Source organism: Megalops cyprinoides, chromosome 17, assembly GCF_013368585.1.
Source record: "Megalops cyprinoides isolate fMegCyp1 chromosome 17, fMegCyp1.pri, whole genome shotgun sequence".
NCBI lineage: Eukaryota > Metazoa > Chordata > Actinopteri > Elopiformes > Megalopidae > Megalops > Megalops cyprinoides.
In genome coordinates this window covers 17,152,837-17,179,510 of record NC_050599.1, presented here as the reverse complement: position 1 = coordinate 17,179,510, position 26,674 = coordinate 17,152,837, and the positions used below count along the sequence as shown (strand labels likewise).

Sequence of the window (26,674 nt, the reverse complement as noted above, 5' to 3'; positions counted from 1 at the left end):
TTTTTAGATTCTGGTAAAGGCAGAGTTAATAGAGGATCTTGTTAGGGTTACACGCTCGACTCTACTGGGAGAGAGACAGAGGTCCAAGAAAAATCTCTAAGGGACACAGGCTCAAGACAGGCCTGGATTACAGCTTCCAGCTATGTGATTGTGGGGGACCACTGGGTCTGTGTCAAAACTGGCTGGTTTTCACCCTGAATGACCGCTGGAACAGGGAACCATCTGAAGCTCTCACGGGAACTTAAACCATCTCAATCCTATTTGAAATGCGTAAACAAACCACAACACATATGCATTCTATTCAGTAAATATGTTAAATGCCTTAAGGTTGGGTAGAAGGTGAGCGTTTCTGTTTTTTTTTCCCTACACAAGTGGGGTTGATATCTCTCATAGTTTACATGCTAGCCTGCATAATGGGGACCTTCCTATTCGTCCCAGTCTAGACACAGGTCTAGGACAGCCCATTGACTTCAATTAAATACATAATCAAGTCAGGGATATATGATGCTGAGAGAATGTGATGTCTGATCCTGCTAAATCCAGGAGGAACTGGGATGAATGATTGATTTGAATACTTTCGTTTCTTCCCGATGTAAAAATATGTTTTTTTCTTTCATTCAAATCATGTGGATCACGGGGAGAGCGGTGTCTGGGCTCAGAGGGAATCTGACATGTTGTCAGGACATTAGAAACAGGAGATAGGCGCGTGTAGTGGAACCTCATTTGGCTCCTCGCCAGCGGCCGGAAAGCGCCACATTAAATTAGTATAAAAATTCATCTGTTCTGACAGCATCTCCAAAACGGATATAAGCAAGAGTAATGTTGGGAAGTGGCGCATTTATCTTTTCGCAGGATGGTGTTCTCTCCATGTCTTGTCTCTGAGCTGAAACTCTGGCCCCATTTGCATGGGATGCAGTGTGTGAAGGCAATTCGCTTTATCTTGGCCAAGTGACAGGGGGTTTCTTGCATGATGACGAGGTCCATCATGCAATATCAATATCTCCACAGAGCCACCAGACAGGTAAAACGCTGGGGCTTAGATAAATCTCCATAATACGCTATTTGAGTGATAGGTTGTCACAACACAAGAATTTATTTTGGAGCAATAGTCTTAAATATAGATTTATTTGTGTGTACTTTATCCTCAAGCAGAGGACAGGGGCTTTTACACGACAGGGTATAAGAAATAAAGATTAATTCCTTCCAAAATATTTAGGTCAACTACAGGAGGAAAAACAAACTAAAATAAAATATTTTGTTTACATTTCATATAAAAATGCAAATATAAACAATGTAAAAAAAATCTCTTTCAACATCTTTTAGGGGAACAAATTTAGTCCCTCAAAAAAACAATGAGATGGATGCAGAAATGGTATTATTTAAACTATTTACCAATAAATGTGTGGCCAATGCATCTTGCAAAGTACACGGAAAAGATCACTTCCTTCAGAAACATCTTTCGACTCCAGCCCATAAGATGTTTCCACAAGTGCATGGTTGTCATTTTTATCCAGCATGAAGGAACACATTCACATAAAGGATGACGAATGCAGTGGGAAGAGTGCCTGTGCTTACCCCTGTGACGTATCGTGGTCTGAACTGCACGGTTCCGAAGAGCCCCAGGATTACCATGATGATGTGTACAAAGTTTGTAAGGATCGGAGCCCACTGGTATCCAAGGAAGTCAAATATCTGTCGCTCCAATATGCTAATCTGGGGAATAAAAATACAGAGTACGATTACTGATGAAAGCAGTGTACATTTTCATATGCACCATAACTCGTTTAATATTCCTTTTGACATGCAGAGAAAGTACGTGATTGTGAGCAATGTGATTTTAACAAGGTTTCAATGTTATCCAATGGCACCAATGCACAGGAGAACAATGAATGGTACTTTAACCCAATACCAGTAATTGGATGTATGGGAATGGAACAACGCAACTCATCATTTATTTTTTACGTTGGCTGTAAGGGGATCCTCTGCGTAACTGTAGCCCTGACTGTAATGCATTTGATCGCTTGAACATGCATGATCTCAGTGTGTTCAGGGGCCAGATAAGGGCTCCAGAATCTAAGCCGTCCCATCACAAAGGGCTGTAATTGCTAAGGAGGTGTGGAGCCCCCCTGCCACCTCTCGTGCAAGGACCTCAGCATGAAATGAATGCTGCTTAGCTCGGTCTTGCCGCTCCTGACTGTTAAGGCTGCAGCGCTTGATTGGACATGACGCCAGCATCGATACTATAAGCCATGGCAGTTCAAAGGCCTTGCTAGGAGGAGATGGTGGAGTCTCCCAGAGGACCTGGACCCAGACCTGCTTCAGTCCCTCACAACAATGTCCTAAAGGAGATGACAGTTTGCTGTCGGATCCAGCAGGAAACCTGCCAGACTCTACAGTAAATTGGGCTGTACAAGAAGGCTTTTCGGTAAGGACTGGCAAGCACTGAAGACAGACACTGCAGTGAAACATCAATCTAGAGAACTGTTAAAATTTGAAGCAAAATCTAGTGTAATTATTGTCAATTCATCTCAAGCACTGCCATGTGCATAAATATTAGAATACGTATTGGCAAACACTTGTTTTGGTTTTTTTTTTGCAATTAAAGGTTGTCACCACTAAATGACATCAATTAACAATGGCAGATACTGAATAAATGTTTACTGTGTGTGTGCAGGTGTTTGTAATATTACTTGCATCTGTGATAATTCACACCATTAAATAATACAGTGAAATGCTATAGTCCTTTCTTCAATAAAAAAAAAGCATTCCCTGTAAATCTTAGTCTCTCCTCCCTTCTGTCCTGAAGTTAGTCAGTTGATTTAACTCTCCCAGTTTGGCCATGTCTCACACTGCACGCATAGATCCCTAGCGGCTAAGCTGCTGTGCACAGACAATCAGGGAGACGGAACAAGTTCACCTGATTCACAAAAGTGCTGCCATCCCAGAAGCCCACAGCAAGAGAAGGGCACAACTATCTGATCTCCAAGGAAGCTGTCAGTGAAAAGAATTTGGGGGATTTCACACTGAAAGACTATACATCTGCTTCTGGTAATTAAGTTTTACAATGATACCTTCTTTGCAGAATACCTTATACATGGCACTGCTTTTTTCAGTCTGGATTAATTATATTCTACCAAGTAAGCCCCACTCTTGACTTGTTTATGAGAGCAGTTGGAGATCTTTTCCAACGTGAATTTGATTCGTCCCAACACACCTGAGTCCTGCTGTCTGTTTACACTGGACTGGTTCCATGTTTTTCTGTACGATCATTTCAAGTAAAATCAGGCTTAAAAGATGGCTGATGTTTTCCCATCTGCTTCCCTAATAGATTCTTTCCATTTTAAAAAAGCAGGGAACACACAGGAGAGAGGGAGTTACTAAGCAACATGGCTGCCATATCCTGTACATACTCCCAGTATTATGACAAGGGCTTCCTGAGCAGTCTAACACACGTCAGGACTCTTCTCGGAGCCATTGTTAATGTGTTTTGCTGAAAATCCACGAATACAAAGAAAATAAAAGAGGTTTAATTAGCAAAGCTCAGCACTTCCATGCCACGTGAGCTGTCTTTTGAAAATCGGCACTTCAGATATTTGCTAATAGAACAGCGAGCGAACTCCTGGAGGGGCCCATATGGTGCTGCAGACTGGATTTAAGAAAGCCAACTGAACACAATATCACCACTAATTAAAAGAGCATAAGCTGGCCTAGCGTTTTGATATAACCTCAAAAAAAGCAGCTGTATAATTTACACAATAATGCAACAGCGTCATTGTGTCAATTGATTAATAAAGCTTAACTTCCCTGCATGCGCTCCTGGGGCACCTGGTGTTATTGGAGGAATTCTCTGAAATGCACCGCCTCCAGCCTTGAGGTTTTATTACAGCAGCTCACATTCGACTGACAAAACATGTCTCACCTAAACTGCCTTGCTGAAACTGAGCTGGGGCTACCGCTGAGGCCTAAGGGGCCTCCCCAAACATTTATGTGACCATACGCTTTTATATACACCAGTGAAAAATGGCTGGGTTTTCTGTTTGTGTTTTTTTTTTTGTGTGTGCACTTGTCTATATATTAGTAGCTATGTAGTTAAAGTACAGAAGACAAAACTAATGCAGAGGAAAGAACAGTTGCCTCCCTGACAGGGGAAATAAGTGGCATGGAATAAAGTGGAATGTTTCCACAGAGCCTAAACGGGCGTGTGTGAGATCACAGTGGAGTATTTCACACCGAACTTGCACACAGATTTCAGGAATGGCATATTTACCTACAATACAGCTGTCATTGACAGTACATCTGTCAGTAACACAGCATCTGCTGTTGCTGCTGTAATGTCAGACCGCGTGCTATTCCCATGACATGTTTCACCTCAAAACTTCCGCGACTCAGCGGTGTCGTCTGCTCTTTCTTTTAACCTCACCAGTTTAAGGTGTTGTGGGTGTGTGTGTCTTCCACGCAATATTAGTCTTGTGATCTGAGGAGAATTCTAGATTTTAGACTGCATTCTGTCTTTGGACTGTACCTGAGCTGTTACCCACAAGGGTACAAGAGCTACAAGGGTGCATATATTATAATTACAAAGCTGTCATTGTAATCAGTGACCATGTAAAGGTTTAGCAAGCTGTAACTATCTACAGTACTGAATAAAACCTTATAAAACTGCATTTTAACTCTGACCTGTAGCTAGTTTATAGTTTAGTTTGATTGTACTGTTTGCGAAGTTTAAGGTGCTTCACATTTTGCATTGGGGCATCCTTCCCGCAGTTACTCCCGTATTATCAAGAAAATGGGAAGATAAACAGAAGAAGAGAGGTTAGGCACTGTTTTTATGACGTGTAGAGTTGTCCATTTTGGTGGAAAGGGAACAGAGCCTCTCATTACTGCAGACTGAACTGCGGAGGTTTCGCTGATTATCACAAAGAGGGACACACACCAGCTCTTCAGCACTGATTGAAACAGCAGTTTGTTCTGCCGGTGACAGCACCGAGGTTTTTTTTTTTTTTTTTTTAGTGAAGGCTTGCGCTGACTCTAATCACTGAGAGAAAAGCCAATCAATCAGATGTGCCCAGCTGAAAGGAGAACATGCTTCCTTCTGCATTCGAACAAACCTTTGACACCTGTACAACATGAGCACTCTGATAGAAGCACATTAATCAAAGAAAGAGAAGAAGCCATTGAAAGTCTCCCTGACAGCAATGGGAAAAAGGATGAGGCCAGCATTCTTCCATAATCCATTAATGCTAACATTCCAAAATGTGAACAATATGAGGCATACTGCAGAGGTTTAACCCAGGGAAATTAGAATGCAACATACAAACACCATCTGAGTTTCTAATTGGCTAAAAAGCCATGGGAAACAGACAAATCAGACTTGTTGCTCTCAGAGTGAAATCTCAACACATTTTATAAAAAGTAACAGGTGTTTTGCAGTGTATGCAGTAGCTTTGCCATATCTTAATTGGAAATTATCTGACATAATAATTGTTGATTGTGCTGAGGCATAAACATTTCCCTTGTCCTGGGCCCATAGTCACTAAGCATCTCAGAGTAGGAAATAGGTCTTAAGTGCTCGAAAATTATGACAGAGACATCAGTTTTGCCTTACTCTTACTCCTAAGATTAATTGATTTATCAAGGTTCTTTTGACTAAAGTACTCCTCCCTCATGAGCTTGTCCTAACCCATAGGAACTGCCAGCAGGTGGCAAATGTTTTGAATACACTTGGCATAACAAACCTGTTAAGAAGATATCTGTCAGATAAGAAGATCATGTTATTTATCACTGGCCTTGTCAAAGACCTTGTCACTCTTTCTAGGAGAAGAATGTCATCACTTACCACTTTAATAAAAGTAGTTTAAACATGTTTTCTTGGTGATGGGGGAAAGCCAGCTGCATAATAACAACTTGCATAAGTCTGCATAATATCTGCAAGGTGCAGACTAGCACCTTTAGCATATGAAGGACTTCCAATCTTTTATCCTCAGGGGCAATCAGAAATAAAGGCAATATTGGCATAATGAAAAAATAAAACTTTATATATACAAACATTTTATTAATGTGATTATTAACAAAACAATTAAAATAATTATATTTTTGCTTTATAGTTGACTAAGGATGGAAACCATCTGTGCTACTTTGCTAGCATTTGTTCACATCTGTGAGATGTTTGATCATGCTCACAAATTGTAGCGCTATGACAACACCACTGCTTTCCATGATTGCACTTATTGCATGTTTTCTCAATATACAGGATGAACTCTGAAAAATGTCATCTCTACCACTCATTTGTGACACTTTGCATGTCATAAAAATCAACTGTGATCTACTCCCACAGCCTACTCTGAGATAGCACTTTTTTCACTCCTGAAAGTGCTTTTAACAAGACTCTTAGGAGTAATTCTCACACGCCTGATGAATATGGGGTTGCCGGTCTTCCTCTGTAGTCAAATTGTTTGAAACTCTGGGGTTCATTTGTACCAAGCGAAGCCATCCAGCCGAAAAACAGAATGCTCTTAGCTCTGTCTAACTGCTCCTCTCCAAAAACAGACCTATTCCTGAAGTTCAATATGGGTATGTTCTCACAGTCTACACTCCCTCTCCCAAGTCTTCCATCCTAATATAGCATAACTAACCACAGTATAACCTCATTAAAGAACTTTGCCTCTCCGCCACACAGACACACACATAGCAGTGTTATTAAAAAGACACCTACTGAAAAGGAAAGGAAAACATGACAATGAAAATGACACATGGGGGAAGTGGTTTACACACAAAGCACTTCAAAATCAACAGTGAGTCAGTGACTTGCTGCTTGTTTAGTGTGGCCAACTAAACACTTTCCCTTCGGTTCATTTTAAAATAGGATTTGACTTTCAAAAGTCGAATATAAATATTAAATCAGTAACTGTTAAATTAAATTGGTAAATTGTATGGCTCTAGGCAAAAACTTCAGAGAAAACTTTTCTGTAAAAAAAAAAAAAAAAACAGAAGAGCTTCATTTCAAAGTCGTTAATTAGGCTCAAAAGGATGGCTTTTGATTGGAGGCCATGTAGCGGTCTCTCCAGACTCTCCAATGCAATTCAAAAAGAAATAAAGATGCACATATAACATTCATATGCAGATTACAGAGTACAGTAATTATACTTTTTGCAAACAATTTGAAAGTGGTAATCAGCTCATTTTAAATGTCACATCTATTAAATTATAAAAGATAGCAAGAAATCTATTATTAACAGTAACAAATATGTCGATATTTGTACACATTTTTATCTGTACCAAAGCCAAAACAAAATGTATGACGTGTTAAGTATGAAAGGTTTTGTCTGTTTACAAAAAATATAAACCACATAAGATATTCACAAAATCAAATGCCCACCTTAGTTAATGGAATTATAATTATAATATATATATATATAGAAAAAAAAATTATGTCCAGTCATGGAAGAAATGAATGCTTATCCATGTAGCTTGTAGAGAGCACATGTTCGCCAAGGTTCTGCACAAGGGACACCTTTTATTCACAGAGTTCATTTCAATATGGTTACATTCATCAAAACTCACCATAATATTTGCAGTGGTGTGTTATATTCAAATATACTTTTTTGAGATCTCTACATTCTACACCTTTTTCTAATTTTATTTGCTTGGCAGATGCCTGTGTTCCGAGAAATTTGCTTAGTTCACATTTTAACATATCATCGACTCATACAATCAAGTATTTTACTGTAGTAAGTTGGGTACAGTACCCCAGCCTCCAATTGGAATTCAAACCTACAAACATTTCTCAAAACAAAATTCCTGTAAGAAATTCCTAACCAACACACCACTCTCCCACTCCAGAATCCACAGTTTTGTCATAGTAAAATGTACTAAATGTCAGAAGCAAAGATGACATTGGTCATTGCAAAAGAATCAATAATGTTAAGATATTTTATGGAGAGTGAATTGTAATTAATCTCCCAGTGTCTTACCAATGACTTTGGTTTAAAAAAAAAAAAAAGCACACTAACACAGATTCATCTGAAAAGTGGCAATGAATCCCTTCAGCTGCATACGCCATTAACCTTCTAACATAATCATTAAAAAGATTTACAATGGACATTCCTTGATTTTGCTATTATGGCAGCTGGGTGGCAATGTGGTAAAGTGCTATTTTAACGCTACTTACGAAATGGTTTTATCTAACTGATGGAGATGTGAAGTGTTAAGCCTTAATCATTAGTAATTTTGTGCTTCACACCTGATTGATCCTTGCACTACCATTCCATAAACTTTATGAAATGCAAAGCTATCAAGAAAAAATCAACCTAAAAAGTTATCACCGTTTTTAAGACAGTTGGTGTTCTTGTTCTAAATTCCATAGTTCTACTTAAGAGTTACACATAAAAGAATGCTATGGCAGAATAATTATGACAGATGAGGATGGTCCTAAAATATCATTTTATCTTAAACATCAGTCATCTTTTAGTGGACATTCCCACTGGCCAGAGTATATTGTCAATGTTAAATTATTACAACAAAATTATTGTTATCCATTAGACAGATACCAACTCCATATAAACTAGATCTTGAAACAGAAAACAATATTCCTTTGATGAACAAATGTACAGATTGCACAACCTGTGACCTCAATTTTAACATCAAAAAGGTTGTTACAATCCCATGGTGATATGAACGTATGTTCTTTTTGTAGTCTCCTTTTATCCGTCTATCAATAAAATGGTATAAACTAAGTATACTATGACTGCTGAAAATGGACTTAGACAGCGATATCATAAGCAATAAAATGCTGTTCTTAACAGCTGAATGCCCATCATTAATGGCTCATTTGCGCTGTAGATCTGCCTCTAAGAAAAAAGTGTTATTTGCAAAACTGCCATTATTACCATGTCTTTGCTTTTACATTCACTCAAACTGCACATGTTCATTTACCATAACATTGCAATTATTACAACGGACAATAAAACACATAACGCTAATTAGTAATGCAATAATTAATTTAGTAACTTTCTTAATTATGTTAAAAAGGATCAATTCTACAAGTGTTTAAAAAAGAGCAATGGAGAAAACAGCAATTTCCCAAGAGACCTGGGGACCAGCTGATTGGATCTGATTGTGATTTCCATGGCGTGAAGCAGCTTGATGTGCAAGCCATGTAAACAGACTGTGACATCACACAATACGTTCATGAGTTCCCCAGCATGTACTTCAAAGACCAAGCCTGCTTGCACCTATTTGTCACAACAAAGATATTGGATTGTGTGATCCTGACATCAATTTTAACTTCCTTTGGGGAATTGAATTTTCTGACATAAATATTAATGGTTTTCCTGAGAATTTGACATGAACTTTAATCTGGACAAGTATGATCAAAGTCTGCGAAAGGAAAAAAAAAAAAAAAACCTTCGACTGAACGTGACATTTAACATTCATGCTTACATCAGTTCTGTAGTCACACAGATCCTGCCAAAATTTGCCTGCTTTTTACACGGTAAATAAGACAAAGCCAGTATGTTTTCAGATCAGGCAGAAAAGAGATACATCCAAATGTACAATGCATGCTGATTTCATTGTGTTCAGTTTCAGCTAAATGTGTTCATCTCAGCGTTTGAAGGTTCCATCACTTGTGATTTCAGGCTTTAGGGGGAATTTCAGGGACTCAGACACACTCACAGCTCCCATAGTCTGCAATCGCTCAAGAAGGGAACTACAGAACACATTCATTCTGAGCTCAGACTGGCTTCCTTGTCACTGCTACCTTCTAAAAGCCCTAACAGCTCTGCTTGTGAGAGAAGCCTGATAGCCAGGACTCTGCTCCCATAAGGCTTCCTTTAAAGCTGATAGAGGCTATTATTAACAAAGCTGTGGAAGGCTTTGTGAGGACAGCATTCAACTAAATCAAATTCATCAAGAAGTATTTAGGTGTTGGTGCAGACAATTTCATTTTGAGGCTCATTTCAATAATTCTCATTTAATCAGAGAGGCCTGGGGGTAGGGCAAATGTGTTGGACAGATAGACTTGTAAAGAAACCTCAAGCCTGATTATATGCTGGACGCTGGTATGAGGAACCTTACAGCTCAATATGTTCTTATATCCAAAAATTCAGGAAATTACGCTCTTGAAAAATTCTTCAATGAAATAATGCTGCATACAGATATAAATAGAGCCACATGCACATTTTTCAATCACAAATTGTGTGAATATAAACTATGTATGCACTTGTAAGACTTCCGAATGGTCTGTGTTTTAATTATCTTATGTACAGGTCTAAATGGCTTTTAGGCAAATTAACATATAACACATGGTATTACCATGTGAAAACAGAATTCCTTATGAGTATAACATAATGGAACAAAAATGTACACAACTGACCTGAAAATGCCATCCTCATTTTAGAAAAGAAAAATTGCTTGTTTATTTTAATTATAGATTTTTTGTGAGAATCAGAGCATCCTGTTTCATCGTAAGTCCAATTGATCTACAGAATTTCCTTACAGCAGGATTCAGCATCCTATTTGATGGCATTTTTTATCTTAAATGTTTTTTTTCTGCTGTGAGGCACGGATAAAACATCTCCTGGATGAAAGTCAGTCTGTAGCAGGCAGCCTCAAACCAGCCAAATGCACATCAGAAAGTTAATAGGAAATATTACAGGCCCCTGAAGAGTGAAAAGTACCTGCTCACCAGAGCTTCACCTCCTGTGATCTTTACAGCATAACTAGTACTGTCATTCCTTGCCCCTGCTCTAGTACTACTTTGTATCATACTATCTAGAAAATCATGTAGTCTATACATATGTACACACGCAAACATGTGTGGTGAGCTATACAGCACAATATGGCCGCCATATATAACCCAAGTTGGGGACAGGCGTTGGTGGTGGCTGTGGTGAGTCCCTGCCCTACCCCAGACTGTAAAACACTCTGATCATGGAAAGATTAAAAAAAAAAAAACATTATTGTACATCTTTTTTTCCAAGGATATGCTACATATTCATATGAAAGGAAAAGTCAAAGGGTTACCATTTCCAATGAAATATCTTCATAAACTACAAACAGTTGCCAGAGTGTATGCATATGCCATTAAGTATATATAAACTATTCTTCATCAAACTTTAAAATGTGTGTGTGTGTGTGTGTACATCCTCGACAATACAGATGTCAAGAGGTCACAATCCCATTTTGAAGGATTCATGCATAAGGATGAGTTAGCGCCAGGTGCATTCATTCACTGAAGTACACTACGTACACATCAGGAGAAAAAGGACTGAGTCTCTGGCAGTTCTGAATTAAGCTTTGAAACCTTAATGTTCATTGCATAGCTTCTATTATCTATCAAATGCATGGGTTTGTAAGCCCAGTGGAAAATATGCATTTGTTGATTAATGTGCCTCAGTGGGAAACAGTTGGAGATCTGTTGAAATATGTTGATTAAGCCTCGTCTAAATGTCCTTTATATCATCCTATGCACCTGTGCTGAAGACTCCCAACAGTAAGTGGGGCAGGAGGGGCATTCAATCTACCAAGTACACCATTTTGCCTGTAACTCTGAGTAATGAATTTAAGACAGTGAAGCAATACATTTTATATACCATCACAATTCAAGTGCAGCAAGTGCAGAACGTAACCGTATCCCTGCTGAAATATTAACATAGTTATAACATAGTTATAACATAATTGTGTAATTCAAACTGTGACCAAATGTTGTGATTTACTACATGATATTTCACTAGCATTTTCTCTCATTTTTAAATGTAATATATGTATGTCATCAAGAGAGTGTAAACATGTAAACGTCTCAATATTCACAACTTGGTGCTGCTAGAATCTTTACAGACGTATACGTGAACGCATTCATACATTCTCTTTAGCATTCAACATATTTCTCGAAAGGTTAAACGTCCGACAGTTGGAGAAAGAAAAAGTGAATTTCCGAATTGGATGCCAGACATTGGAGAGATGTTTAATCTGTGGAAAACAATTTCTGCAGTCATCTCACTAGCAAATGATTAGCTGGGCTCTTACATCAGTCACACAAACTGCTCTCCAATATCCAATTGATTTTCTTAATCTCATTGACATGACTATTAACTAGAAAGAGAACTTTTGACACAAATGCTTGATGGAGAACAATAGTAGTCCCAGGTAATTAAGCTTGTTACAACACCATGGCAAGCCGCATTGTGTTTACATGCCTCTTCACTAAATACACCTAATCTATTCCAAAGGGCGTCACTGCGCTGGAGTTAAATGACATTGGAGAGGATTACACTTTGGAACATGGAGTATTAAGCCAGTTTAACATACCATTTGTTCTAACTTACATTAATTGAGTGATTCCGCTGGATTCAATGAAGTGAACCACTTTCAGTAAAATGGAGCTACTGCACTTCATTAGAATGTGTGATTGGTAGACTGCGCGGCTGACAATTTAAACATTTCAATTACACGAATCTTGCTTGCAACACAAGGGCAATTGCTCTGGAGGGCTACATAAAGTCAACATTGTAGAGTGTTCCTCTTTATTTAATAATTCTATCTAAAATGAAGAGGCTGGAAATTAAGATGTATTTTGCTGTAGTTGGCAAGTGTTAAAATAATATTTGCCAAGCCATTTGCAGCCCTTTAACAACCTTGTAAAAATGTATTAAAAGTGCCATTACATTTACTTTTGCATGACTCTATAATGTGTGCTACTGACGCAAACAAGCTTATGCTGTGTATAACATCATCAGACACACGGACCTCAAACCGAATAAAGACGTGTGTGTAATCCTACTCACTTTAAACACTCAATGCACATTTGTTTCAGGTGCAGAGAGTGAGGGTGTATGGGGCGAAGGCTTGAATATTCATGGCATTCTGTCCCACCGCTTATGCAAATCTCTCACGATGTGAGGCGTGTTTAAGAGCGCAACGTGCGCCGGGGTCAAAGCTCCGGCATCCCACACGCTCCCCTGAGGCCGGCCCCTACTGCGGGGACAGAGGAGTGTGTGCTGGTAGGACAGGAGACGCAGGAAGAAAGCTAGGCTCCTATTGCTTGTCGGGCCTTGGGACGGGCCACAGTGCAGCGCTGTGAATGACGTCAGGAGGTAACATCAATGACTAGGATTAATGCTGAAGCATAGTATCCCATGAAAACACACTCTAGACCACTTCTGTGATTCTGTGATCCTGAAAATTTGACTGAATCTTCATTGACTCAGTGAATGTGATTTCTCTTTCTCATTTAGCATGATGCATTCTGATCGGAGAGTTCTAGAAGATGTCATAATCAATTCCTGGAATTCTGACCTCATGGGTGAAATAAAAAAAAAAAAAAGAAAGCACGGCATTGTGTGAAAGAATAGTCAACGTTGCTATTTTAATCCTGTCAGTTTCTCAAAACATTACTGCTACCTAGGACACAGCTGGGTTGAATTACATTTGCTGTGAAAACTTACAATGCTGTGAGTACTAAACCTATCCAAACCACAAGCAGCATTAAAAGGTGATAATGCTAGGACACAGAGGTCAGCACATATCCCGTATCTAAGGTGAGGATGTCCTTTGTCACAAAGGAGCGGAGATTATGTGGGCTCGGCTCAGATCACAGCCAACCTAAGACATTTGCTGCAGCTTTCTGATGATTCTGTGACCTTTTAAGAGCCAACGATCAAATTATGCTGCACAATGTATTATTTTAAAAAAGGGAAGACGTAACATTCATCTTTAATTATCAAAATCCTTGAAATCCGATCTGCTCTCCATAAAATGTGTGAGGTAGCAGAGCCCAGGAGACCTGCAGTTTAATCCTCTGGCCCAGACCTCCTATAAAACACAGCCTTTGTATCTTGACTTTAGTGAAGTTAACGACCCGTTCGCAGGTCAAATATTTCTCTTCTCCCTGGACAGGCGGGAGGATCCAGCAGGGACTGTTATTGAAACTTCCCGCGCCTTAATGACATCTGTCCGGTGGGAGCAGAATTGATCGAGTGCCATCGTGCAGTCCAGGAAAGCGGGCTACTGATTGCTCGATCCATCAATCAATTATCTGTCCACGTCATCGATCTGATAAAGCTTTAAACCTGAGCAATGACACACAATTTTGTCTTCCCCCAGCAAAGGGAACAATAGCAAGAAACAATAACATGAACAGAATAACCCTGCCAAAACATAAATTATAGGATAAAGCAAGAAAATGTTCAATGTTAACAATGCACAGTATATGTTATAATTAGTTTAGCACATCATTAATTGGGATTTTAAACAATATTTACAAAATCATTAAAAAAGGTGAATAAAAATATATGTGACGTATTTAAATGCACACACATATGTACATGCATCCATAGACATATAAAATTACCCCGTGTACAAAGTATTAACTGTTCCACTAGTGTAAGGTAAGATACCTGACACTAATGAATGCAGTCTCTAAGGAAGCAGATCCAGTGACCAGAATGTAAGCACTTTACATTCACCAATACATTCCTAAAGCTTCAGCTCTGTTTGCATTTTAATTAAAGCTGAATCAGAATTCTAAATGCGGTGATTACTGTTTACATGCTAATTATCATGTAATTCAAGACGGTCATTTTAGATGCAAACACATTCTGTGGCTTTGTGCTTCGAGCATTTTTGGGTAGGCTGTAATTACTTATGTTGAACTCCTGGCCTTCATAGCACAGAAAGACCTCTCCAAGCTCAGAAGGCAAACTGGATAACACAAACAAGTGAGTGCGAAACATGCTGGTTCTCTAAAATCAAACCAAAATGAACCACGCATAAATATGTAAGACGATTATGCCATGCAGACCTTCTGGGCAAGCTTTAGTTTTTATAATGTAGCACCTAAAATCTAAAATATGTAACTGTGGTTAATATGTCTTTCACCATCCAGTAGCATATTATGTGTTATTTGATTTGTTTTCATATTAGTATCCGTTACTTTTCAGTCGCCGTAAAATAATGATTCACCTAACAGGTGTTCAGTCCACCCAATGTGACTTACCAGACTGCATTATTTCACAACCAAACAAAACAAAGCAAAACAATGTTACAGAGATACCCCATATTCAGAAATGTTTCCTCTTTTATCTCCTCTAAAAGGAACTGGGTACTGTCATATTTTTGAAAATTTTGAATAAAAAAAAAAACTTGGAACCAGAGAATTGTTACTGTAATTTATGTTCTCCTCCTAGCTTCTAAGTCAGTAAAACTTTTAGATTCATCCCTAAATACCATTACCATTATAAAATGACAAATGGCATCATACTTCCATTGAAAACCTGCTTGCATACCACTTCTCATTTGAATGAACTGATTAATATTCTGTGAAACCTTTTCCAAACTTGGCATTTAAATGTCACAAATATAATCTAATCATCTTAAGGACTGGCATTTCACTGATCTCGGCGTTGTTTACTCCACTCAGAGTTTTTACATGTAAATCTATTGAATAATGCAGCAGGCAGCAAGCGGAGCAAAGGCTCAAATATTCTAATAAAGTCACTTGATAAAGGTGACAGTACTCACATTTATCTCCATTACTAATTTAGATATTTTTCAAAGGAGCTGGAAAACGAGTGTGATGGCAGGAGTAGAGTACGTGCTAAGAGACAATCTATTCATGATCAGTAGATGTGTAGAGCAAGCACATGGGATAAAGAGCCAGATTGGAGCCTGACCAATTGATTTGCATCCCTCCACAAGATGCATGCAGACTCGTACATAACAGGGGATGCCTTTTGACAAATGCCAGCGCAGAGGAGTCCGTCGCAGCTTTCTGTATTCACTTTCACTGCTCTCTCACACCGCGGCAGAACTTAGTCGTGGTGTTCGGCTTCTTATCAGCAGTTCCTTTGCTGGGCTTTGAATAGAGAAATTGGACTCCGTTGTTGCAGAGGAATGAAAAACCAAATGAGATTTGAAAGGGAGAGATATGCATTGAAGTAAAGAAAAGCCAGTAATAAAATCCTATTTGTTATTGCAGGGATCAAATCGCATCTTGGGGGTCACCGCGAAAGGGCTTAGCACTGGTTTAAAGGAGACACACTTAAACTGCGGGCAAGATGCCAACACGGAAAAGGCGCGCAATAACTAGTTTGTTGGAATCTGTTTCCAGCTGTGCCAACACTGACACTGTTCTAAGCATAGATCCCAGTACTCAAAAATAAACAGAAGAATCTGTATGTAATGTAAGCCATTGCTGAGAGGAGGCTAACGCCCTGGCTTGTGCCCTGTGGTTCCAGGGTGTAAAGAGGATTATCTGAAAGTAAGTAAGTCATAGTTACCCTCAGGGTCTGAAAGGGAATAGCACACAGACAGGAGAACCAAACCCGAAAACATCAGATTCACCTGTTTTTTGAGGCCTTTAACACCTATGCTTCCATTATGCTCAGGAAAAAGAAAACAACAAAGCTAATTAAAATGGCTTGTGCCAAAACACGTCTGCACTTTCAGAGACGATATCTCACACCTGCCTTCTCATCCACGCGCAGCTCTCTGTTAAAGTGCGGTAATTGCTTGGATGTGCGCGTAACTCTGCGCGGAATGCATTTTAAACATTTAAACAATACTACACACAATTAATACAGAAACCGGATCGCTGCAGCTTCTATGGACCTTGTCCCGAGGCCAAATCTGTCATAGCAATAATGGCCTTCCAAATTGCATGAAACATAACACTCGCCATTCTAGTGGTCCAATCTCACAGGCACTTTCTTACAATGACAGTGGGAAATTTGGCACAAGAGACGTGAGAACAACAATGAGCTGTGTATTGAAAATCTAAAAAATGGCCTTTGTTTTGTTTTTGTTCTTTATTTCATTGATTACTTAGACAAGGAATGAATAAATCAGATAATATTTCATTGTACCCTCATGGTATTATCATTAATTAATTATCATGCAGATCAATTCCTGTAAAACATATTCTGTTAATGTCTTTTGCATTCTGGAGGAAAAGTTACACTGTAAGTACGATACATCAAAATGTATTCTTTACTTGTAATGACTCCTGAATGTTAGAATCATTGTAGACTGTAACAGAAAAGAATAGGAAGGAAACAAAAACAAAATACAAAGGTCTGTTCAATTAATCAAACAAGGGCCTGCTTTTGTGAATCATTCTTTTCAAAGCAACATTAGAACTCTGTAATTACACATCTAAAATCTGGGTAAAAAAAAACAGACTGCTGATTTTAGAGGAAAAAAAATCAATTCTGTGAACTAGATGAAGTGCAGTAAACAAAATCACATCAGTTGGACTGACGTTACAATCAAGTGAATTAAGTATTTGCTGCTCAAACACAGTGAAAATTAAGTGGTTTTTAATGCTCTTCTGTGGTTACACATTATTCCCAGGCAAAGAGGGGCCACACAGCACCTTAATATCCTTTCAGCTGAGAGTGAACACCCATATAGTAATTTGAAGAGGGAAATTATATTTCAGTCAAATAGGCCATTAATATGGATGAAAACTATATCTTTTGTCATCGCATCAGGGAGAAAAATGTGAACACTGAATTTATTTTGGCACAGTCCTGAATCTGCTGTTATTAACTTCCCTGGCATGTTAACAAATTTGTGGTTTTGTCAAAGTCAGAATCGCTGCAGAAATCTATATTAACCAGAGCACGGGGATGACAAATTAAGAGCAGCACAATTAATTACTGTCAAACGTGCGCAAAGCAGATTTCAAAGGGATGACCTTGACCAGAGGTCACGCTGAGCCCACCAGCTGGAACCTCCCAAACACATATGGGCGAGTCCCTACTCTGATCTGCAGGGCGCTCCCAGACTCGTTACTCTGTCCTATCCAGCACCGCAGCCACGGTGTTAGGTGCTATTTTTAGCCCTACTGTGTGCCGGGCAGCGTTGTCTAGGGTGTTTGTTTTCGAACCCGTGTCTGATCTCTGGGCGAGGGGCTCGTTAATCACACAGCAGTAAGTGGAGAGGCCCAGGGGTCGGCCATCTCACCAGTGCTTCAAGTGCACGCCAACACAATTGCTCATTAAAAGCACAATCACCTGATAGCACAAGGAAAACCACGCACTGGCAATATATCCTTTTGTACTGTGCTATGGGCACATCTTTATTAATAATCAATATTCTGCATGGGAAAGGCAAATTACAGGGATTGTTTGTGGAGGGAAGAATAGCAGCAGGTGACCAGGATGTCAATGGACGGAGGGAATGTGATATCCAGTCAAACGCTAACTGTTGTGCAGACATTACTGTTTTTTGAAGGTAAATTGTCTCAGCAACTCTCTATTTTGCTTGAATGGTTCACATGAACAGATTGTAATTAAAAAGCATTTGAAACGTAAGCCAAATACCCATACTTTCATCGTGAGAGAATATAAAAAGCAGCAGAAAGCCGGCTTCCGAGGCACTACAACAGAAACTGTTCATTTCTCTTTGGGTGTAAATAGGTCTCTGCGCTCCCTTCTCTCTCTCTTTTAACCAGTTAATATGTTTCAATGTTATTTTATCTTGGCCTACCCATAGGCTACATTTTCTTTTTTCCCCTCCTATAAATAAATAAAATGCATACAAACGGTTTCCCGCTCGTGAAAACAGACAACTAAATGGTTGATATATGGATTGGTAACTCTTTTATGAGGAGTAGCGAGGGTCTGAAATTGAATTCCTGCATGATAAATAGCCAGTATTATCTCCAGTCTGCCCGAGGAGGCCATTGCAGCTACTTAAACTGAGTGGTGATGACACTGGAAAGAATACTCACAGATGGACACCCGGAAGGGGGAAAACATTAGCCTGGTCCACTCCATCAATAAAGAACTCCCACTCTGGGTTATCAGCCCTCTACAAGCTCAGTATTGTGGCAGAATTAGGCAGCCCATGCTTCGATGCAGCGTGGTCCAGGCCCATAGTGCTATTCACACTATTAGTCACTTACATCGCTGGTGTTAACAAACAGGATGGGTGTGGAAGCAACTGCTGGACCTAATACTCCTCCGAATATTATACACAGAGAGGCAGTCCAGATGCCTCTACAATGCAATGCCCTGACAAGTGTGTGTGTGTGTGTGTGGGCAAGGGTGAGTGTGTTAGGGTGGGGTTTGAGACACTAAGAACATTTGTTACAAGAGAGCAGTGCTAATCTGTGTAAAAAAAAAATGATTTAGCATCAAATCATCTCACCACATGTTGTTTACATGAGTCAGAAATTATGGGTATGTAAACACTCCAAAGATATGGACTGACAGTGGCTCTGGAATTGGCGTTCAAGATTGCCATGAAAAGCCAGAAAATTAGAGTTTATTTTAAGGTAAGGTTTCATTTTGTGTTTCCAAATTTCAATAAAAGTTCTCACTTGTGTTTGTTTTTCTGAAGAAGGAATGTTTTAATATATACATGTACAGTGCATTTAGAGTAACACTTTAAGATCCCTTAGACATTTGTACGCTCACTATGTAATTACAACTGTAATTGGGGCTTTTACAGGCAAGCAGAGAGCACTCAGAATTGTCTTCTAAATGATGGTCTAGAGACCAGACTCCACAACACAGTCAAAGATGACCCCGACATCAGCGGAACTCAGAAGAATAGTACTTAATGAAGTGTTGCGGAGGAAATGTTTACACGAAGGTCATCAATTTTCACGAGTTGTTCATCTGCTGTGGCTTGTTTTCCTGCCCCTTGTGGTCTAAGCCACAGACACAGGAAGGGTCGCAGGTATAACATTGTTTTTTATAGATACACCGTGTCTGCATTGTTTTAAGTTTCAGACAGATATGGTTGTATTCTGCAAAATTCAATACTGAATCCTGGATTTGGTTTGTGCTGCATTTTCATAGACCATCTGCCATTCACTTCGGGGACCACCAAACTCATAATGCTAGGTATGAAACAAAAATAGCTGTCTAAATTTTTCATATTAAAGTTAAGAGTATGGAAAGTTACGACTAAAGTGAATTGCAATGAGATTGAATATACGTCTTATTCATGTTAAATATGAAATGACACAGTACACAATGACACAACTTTCTTTTAATATTTCATAACATATTTATATATTTTCTCTGTACTACAGCTTTGTCTAATCCACAAACACAAACAGTTTATTCCTCTCAATTATAACTTTACATGTACACTTCATGTACACATCCTTGACTACTCACACAGTGGGACTGCATGCATGGAATTGCTCAGAATGTGTATTTGAAGAACTGCAGAATCACCCAAGACAAGCGACAAAATATACTAAGTGCAGGTGTTGTTTTCCTTAATGACTATTGGCTAAATTTTCCTCTGCACCAAGTACTTCCTCAGCACGCAGGCCAATGAAAGGGTAATGCTTGTCAAGCATTTCCTTATTGGGCATTGTTGGATATACATGTGTTTTTATATTGTTTTTCTCAGACATTCAGAAGACCTTTTGAGCCTACTTTGCTGCAAATGACTTAGCAGATTGCAATTGCTTTCTCCCCCTTAAAATACAAAGGTAGACATGAAAAGCCACAGCCTTCAGCCACACAAGAGAGAATGCCAAGGTGAAGTGTCTTCCACCTGGTGCTGTTCCTCCTCTGTCTGACCTTACTACCTTACACCAGAACCCAGCATTCCTGAAAGCTGACTCTTCTTCTCTAAATCACTAGGTCTCACACCATTACCTCCTTACTCTCTGCATGCCTTTCAAATACAAGACATGCTAAATTAATATGTAGCTCTGCTTCCGTTGACTATTTTTAACAGTACAAACAGGCCCTTAAAATAAAGTGTGACTAATTACTTTTTAAATATCACTGAGACGAGAAACTGCTCGCATATGTATTTCTAAGCAATGTTATTTCAAACGACTTCGCCAGCTTTACAAAAACTACCAGCTGTCCTTTCATTTCAGTACCTGGAACATGCTGTGTCAAATCATGTGTTCTGCTGAGATGTTCGTGAAATGGAAACAGCAGCCTATCAATTTTACTGAGCGCAGTTTCTAACTGCATTTTACCACCCTCACTTGAAAGGAATCTTAATAACACACACACACACACACACACATATATATATATATGTGTATATATATATATGTGTGTGTAAAATTCCACACATCACCCTACCGAAACCTCTCTTATGATGTAAAAACACCAGTTTGCCTCCAGTGTTAAAAAATGACAACAAATATGGTTATTTCTTCATGGTGACACCACTTATGAAAATGTTAAAAAGTAAACACATAACAATTCCAATTAAACTCAGAACAAATTCTGATTAAACCTGCCGCACAGCTCCCCGGCAGCATAATGAATATAAAAGGGAGGTTCCGACACCCCCTGCCCAGGAGTTTTCCTGCGCTCCCATATTCCCATATGCATAGCTGCAGACGCTTGAGCCCTGTGACCCGCTCCTACTCCTCTCAGATTACATCTGGCACAGTCCCCTCCTTGCTTTTTCACTAATGCAATTTATGGGCCACTTTCATCCATCCCCTGTAGGTCCAGCACATTACACAGCATGCCACTTAAGATATTGCTCCAGCATAAAGACCAAAAAAAAAAAAAAGCATCATCTTCCAGATCTTAACTTGAACAAAATGACTCAGAGTCCAAAGGAAATATATACATATATATATATATATATATATATATATATATATATATTTAAAAGGATATGGAAGCCCTTAGTTGGAATTCAATTTGGGCGTTTCATTATTTTAATGCACGGCTATGCTGCAGCATCGTCTCTCTGCCACAGTTGTTGGGAATATGTCACGACTTGCATTGATGTATGGATTTTCTTTTTTTTTTAGAAAGAGATCCAATTTTTCATTGCTGTCAATTGTACTGCAAACCTGTTTTCTGCCAGCACTAAGCACCAATACATTAGCACAATGCGCTCTGGATCTGATTAACGTGTTATTAAGTGCATATCTCTGCAGTATGAATTTGGAGCCAAGGCATACCACGCTGCTGGATCCCCACACTCAAATGCACACCGACATGTACGTATGCACAGACACACACGCACTGTAATAAAATCTTCCAGGGAGAAATATCAGATCAGGCAGGGGCTGATTGCCTGGCAGCCATGGACAGAATGTCTTAATCCCAGTATGCCTTTAGCAGTCAAGTGCAGTCCACATAGGAGTGACGTGGGGCTTATCCCAAATACCCCTTCCAGCTCTCTCTTTCTCTCCCCCTCTCTCTCTCTCTATCTCTCTCTCTCTCTCTCTCTCTCTCTCTCTTTGTCAGCTAGTTTCATCTGCTGCCCGTCACCGCTCAGACTCTCATTTCCAGACTTTCAGAGCATCTTGTTTATCTGACAACCCCCCCCCCCCCCCCCCCCCCAGGAGCCAGGAGGATCTGGGCTTCATCAGGCTGGAATCTCAGCTCTGCAGAGGGGCGAGATCCAGCCGCTGCAGAGATCAAAGGCCCGCCCTCTAGCCTGTTTGTTTTTAGGTTAGTAGAGGTATACACCCTGAGCTATGTGGCTTTTGCTTGTTGTCCTTCCGCATGTCAGGTTTGGAGGCAGGGAACACTGTAATTCTCTGAAGAAGATGTGTGTCAGGGATCCTCTGTTGGAGATTTACTGATTGAGAATATGTAATGTCCAATAATATCTCATCATGTTTTCATGCAGACGGCCTTTGTTGTCAGAGGGAAATTAACAGTGAGCTAACCATGCTAAACATCAGATATGTTAGCAACTCCCCTTCCTCTGACTGTACCTAGCAATATTAAAACAGAAACATCTTATCCTGAAGTGAGTGTAAGATCACAGATTGATTGTTTTCACACAAATAGTTTTTTTCTGAATTACCTTTTTTATTTTGGTGACCCCCCCTGTCTGACCTGTCTTGGTGTTTACTCTTTCTGCCTCCATTGTGCACACAAGCTGTCTCCTATAATGACTTTATCATGGGGATCTGCCAACTGTCACTCAGATCGATTACAAAGAAACCATAGGAAATTTCATTTTATGCAACAAAGCAAAGTATTGTATCTCACGTTTTGCAATGAGCAAAATTTCACCATTGGTTGGCAGTTTCTACTCCAAAGAATCTCCTTCAGGTCAAAATATCTCTAAATGCAATATTAATGCAGCCTAAACAAACAGAACGGACTGATAATGAAATGATTGATCGGTCATTCTCTAAGGAATCCTGCTCATTATAGCAGGGCAGGCGGCACACACCGCATGAGACTAAGAAAAAACCCTGCAGACACAGGGTCTGGATTTTAACCTTTCAGTTCATTGGACATGACAAAACTGAGGATATGTGCAAGTCATACCTGTATTGAGTCTACCCAGAACCAACCCTCACACTGTAATTGTGTGTTTGTGGAAATTCTACACTGTGGGTTTCAGCATTTTGCCCAATCAAATATGGAATATACTGTAACCATGTGCAACGCATTTAAATGTCTTCAAAAATGCTGCCGATTCATCAAACTATAAGACAGTTATGCTAATATATATATATATATATATATATATATATATATATATATATATATATATATATATATATATATATATATATATATGTATATATATATAGTAATAGAGGATGACAGCTGTGATAGATCCCTACATTATTATTTGTTCCAAAGATCAATAGCACCTTTTCTTGCTGCTGATCCAAAAAAATGGAATAGAGGTCAGCTATTTTAATCTCAATTTTTCATAATAATTAATATGCATCTTGCATGCAGTAGCTTTTGCGTCTCTGTGGTCTTTAATACATTCTAAAAAGTGCAATCATTTTTTCTCATCTACCATTTTCTGACAGTATGACACTGTTCACAACCTATAAAATGCATCTATTGGCGGCACACTAGACTTTTCAATAATGAATACATCAAATTTTTACGACTTAATTACCCGGCACAGAAGACTGGGGATTCAGCTGAATTCCTATGAAGCTGGATTTTATGGCAGTTAACGCAGACGTGCATCGATTATTGAAAAGGATGCAAATAATTCACAAGGTGGATGGAATGCTGGCAGGAGCGTAGAACCTCGGAGGAGCAGTAAAGAAACCATCTCCATCCCGCAGAAGATCAGTCATTTAAACAGGGGGTATTGCTCTGTTCCCAGAAACTCCCCAGGCAAGATCGAGAGCTCTAATTTCAACTGTCGTCTTTGAAAGCACGCGATCAAATGAAGCTCTAGAAAAGAAAAGAAAAGAAAAGACAAAAAAAAACAAGCAACCGTGACCTTTCATTTCAAAGATCACGAAATGTGACTAAATTAAACAGGAGACACAGGAGCTGGCCTCCTCCAATTCACCATTACACATTCTCATAGTTGTAGTAGTCATTAAATCTCATGAAATGAGGATAAACTTAGGGTAAAATGAAGGTTAAATGAGGGTAAGCCAGAAATAAAGTGGCTTCAAAAGCCATTTTTCATTTTTATTGTATAAGCTGGCTTATGAACTACAAAAGCATTCCACTATCTTGTCATCCACTCAATATAATTGTAAGAACAGCACAGGGTTCTATAAGATGCATGTGAAACAGCCAGGTCACCTGCTTGCTAAATGCAATTCAGGGGTAGGAATGATGTAATAACAGAAGAATGTACTGCTGTAGAAATAAATCCAATTACCTTTTAGCTTGAATTTAAGTGGTAACTGGTTATAAGAATGTCCAGAACATGTATAAATTAGGAGACTACTCTTCTGAACACAAGGTCTCAATCATTTCAATAATTGCTAGCTCTCTCTACTGAAAACCATGGCATAATTTTCCCATGGTGTGTATGAGAAAGGTATGATCCTTATTTAAACCGCATTGTTTTCACTCCTGGCCACTGTGTTAGGAGCAGAAATGAACTGGCGCTGAATATAAAGCTAATCAGCTGAATGCAGTGAGCTTCATCCAGATAAGACCTCATAAAATTACTTTCTTGTGTGTGACCTGAAAATTGAATCAAATCTTAAAAAACTTCTAACAAGCATAGGCAACAAATGCTATCATAGAATAGAACATCATATATATATATTTTCACCTGCATATCTCTCGTTGTTAATGTTCACATCAATGATGGCATGCATTTTAGATGGTGTGTGTGTGTGTGTGTGTGTGTGTGGGCGTGGGTGTGTGCGGTGGGGGGGGTATGCTACTATTATGCCACAATTATACATACTATTTTCGGGATGAAGAAAGCCATGTTTTAATTGGGAACACTGCCATGCAACAGAATGCAAGGAATTTGCACACAGCTGCTAGCGTTCAGGCTACCACATTGCAGAATATATGGACGGATCATTGTTCATTTTCAAATGATTGCAGGGTAAATATTAGACATAAAAAAACTTTGCAGTTAACACCATTTGTAAAGGAAGGATTGTGAACAGACTGAAAGTAGGTTTGACTAACTTCATGTAACAGGAGACACTGGCTGTAAATAATAATGAATTTGTATCTCAGGACTATGGCACCTCCTGCACCACAGTGTCCCTAGCACTTCGCGGAGGCTCCCATACTTGCATTAGGATAAATATGAGGACACCACAAGGCTATGGACACTGGCTGCTGAATACATTTATAGACATATGTAAAACTGTAGGATAGTACAATCATCAGTTGGACATGGGTCATGGATGTGTGAAATATCTTTATCAAATACAGGAATCAACTGGTGGCAGCATGCCATAGCAATTAAGGAACTTGGCTTACAACCAAAAGGTTACAGGTATGATTCTCATGTAGGGCACCTCCGTTTTACCCTTAGGCACTTAACAAAAATTGCTTTTGTAACTATTTCGCTGAATAAATTGGTATATTGTAAAAAGAAAAAAATACATGTTATGTATGTCTCTCTGGATAGGAATCTCTGCCAAGTGAATGAGTGATACAGTAAAAAGACAAACGTAAAAAACACATGATACTGTGTGTCACACTACATGATCATAAACACCCCTGAGGGACACGGATTAGGCTTTACATTCACATGGGTTAAAATGCACATAATTCGCCCCCACTCCCCACCCCCCCACCCCCCACAGAATAATGTGCTCAACAAAAAAGATAAAAAAAAAATATCAATAACTCCACATCAGCTGCATGAACAGTTCCCTGGCCTCCTTCAGGAAACCCCTGACGCTGATGTATGTCCATAATTCAGATCGAGCACAATCTGCCGTGGTGATGTGCAGCTCCTGCCTCCCGGGGTCAGCGGTGATATCGGCCGAGCAAAATGAATTATGAGCAGCTCCTCAGGCACAACGGCACGGCAAGCGGCCAACGCTAACCTACATGTGCTCGTCCGGGGACGAGCAAAAAACCCCACATCCCTAACCGGGTTAGCCACCTCATGCCAGTCGCCTTCAAAAGTGCTAGTGCTCTATCTGCGTTTGACACGTAGGGCAGACACCCTAGAGGGTGGCGGAAGAGGGATCTGCGAAGCTGTATCTCCTTATCTCTCAATTCATTATCTACCTGTACAGAGTCCCTGCAGGAAGAGAAGTGTGTGACATTCTGTTTCTGGTTATGAATGCTAATTGGGAAGAGTTCGGCACAAAAACACCCAAATCTGCCAAATACAATCCTGTGTTAAATCAGAATGGCTACATCTCGGAAAGGAAGCTTGTTCCCCTCCCCCAGATACGCACGCGCACGAGCACACACACACGCATGCGCGCGCACACACATACACAGGCCTCTCCCTTCACATAACCCCCCATTCAGTTCTGCATGCATCTCTAGAGCATTGTGGAAGT

The 26,674-nt window shown here is 39.5% G+C and overlaps 1 protein-coding gene across 1 annotated transcript in view; it reads right to left on the bottom strand.

Moving 5' to 3' along the window:
* The window catches only part of nkain2 (sodium/potassium transporting ATPase interacting 2), a 101,279-nt gene that overhangs the window by 61,223 nt on the left and 13,382 nt on the right, over positions 1-26,674 (bottom strand). The window contains exon 2 of the mRNA XM_036549951.1: positions 1,576-1,713. Within this exon, the coding sequence (XP_036405844.1) occupies positions 1,576-1,713 (138 nt within the window). The remainder of the gene's footprint in view (positions 1-1,575; positions 1,714-26,674) is intronic.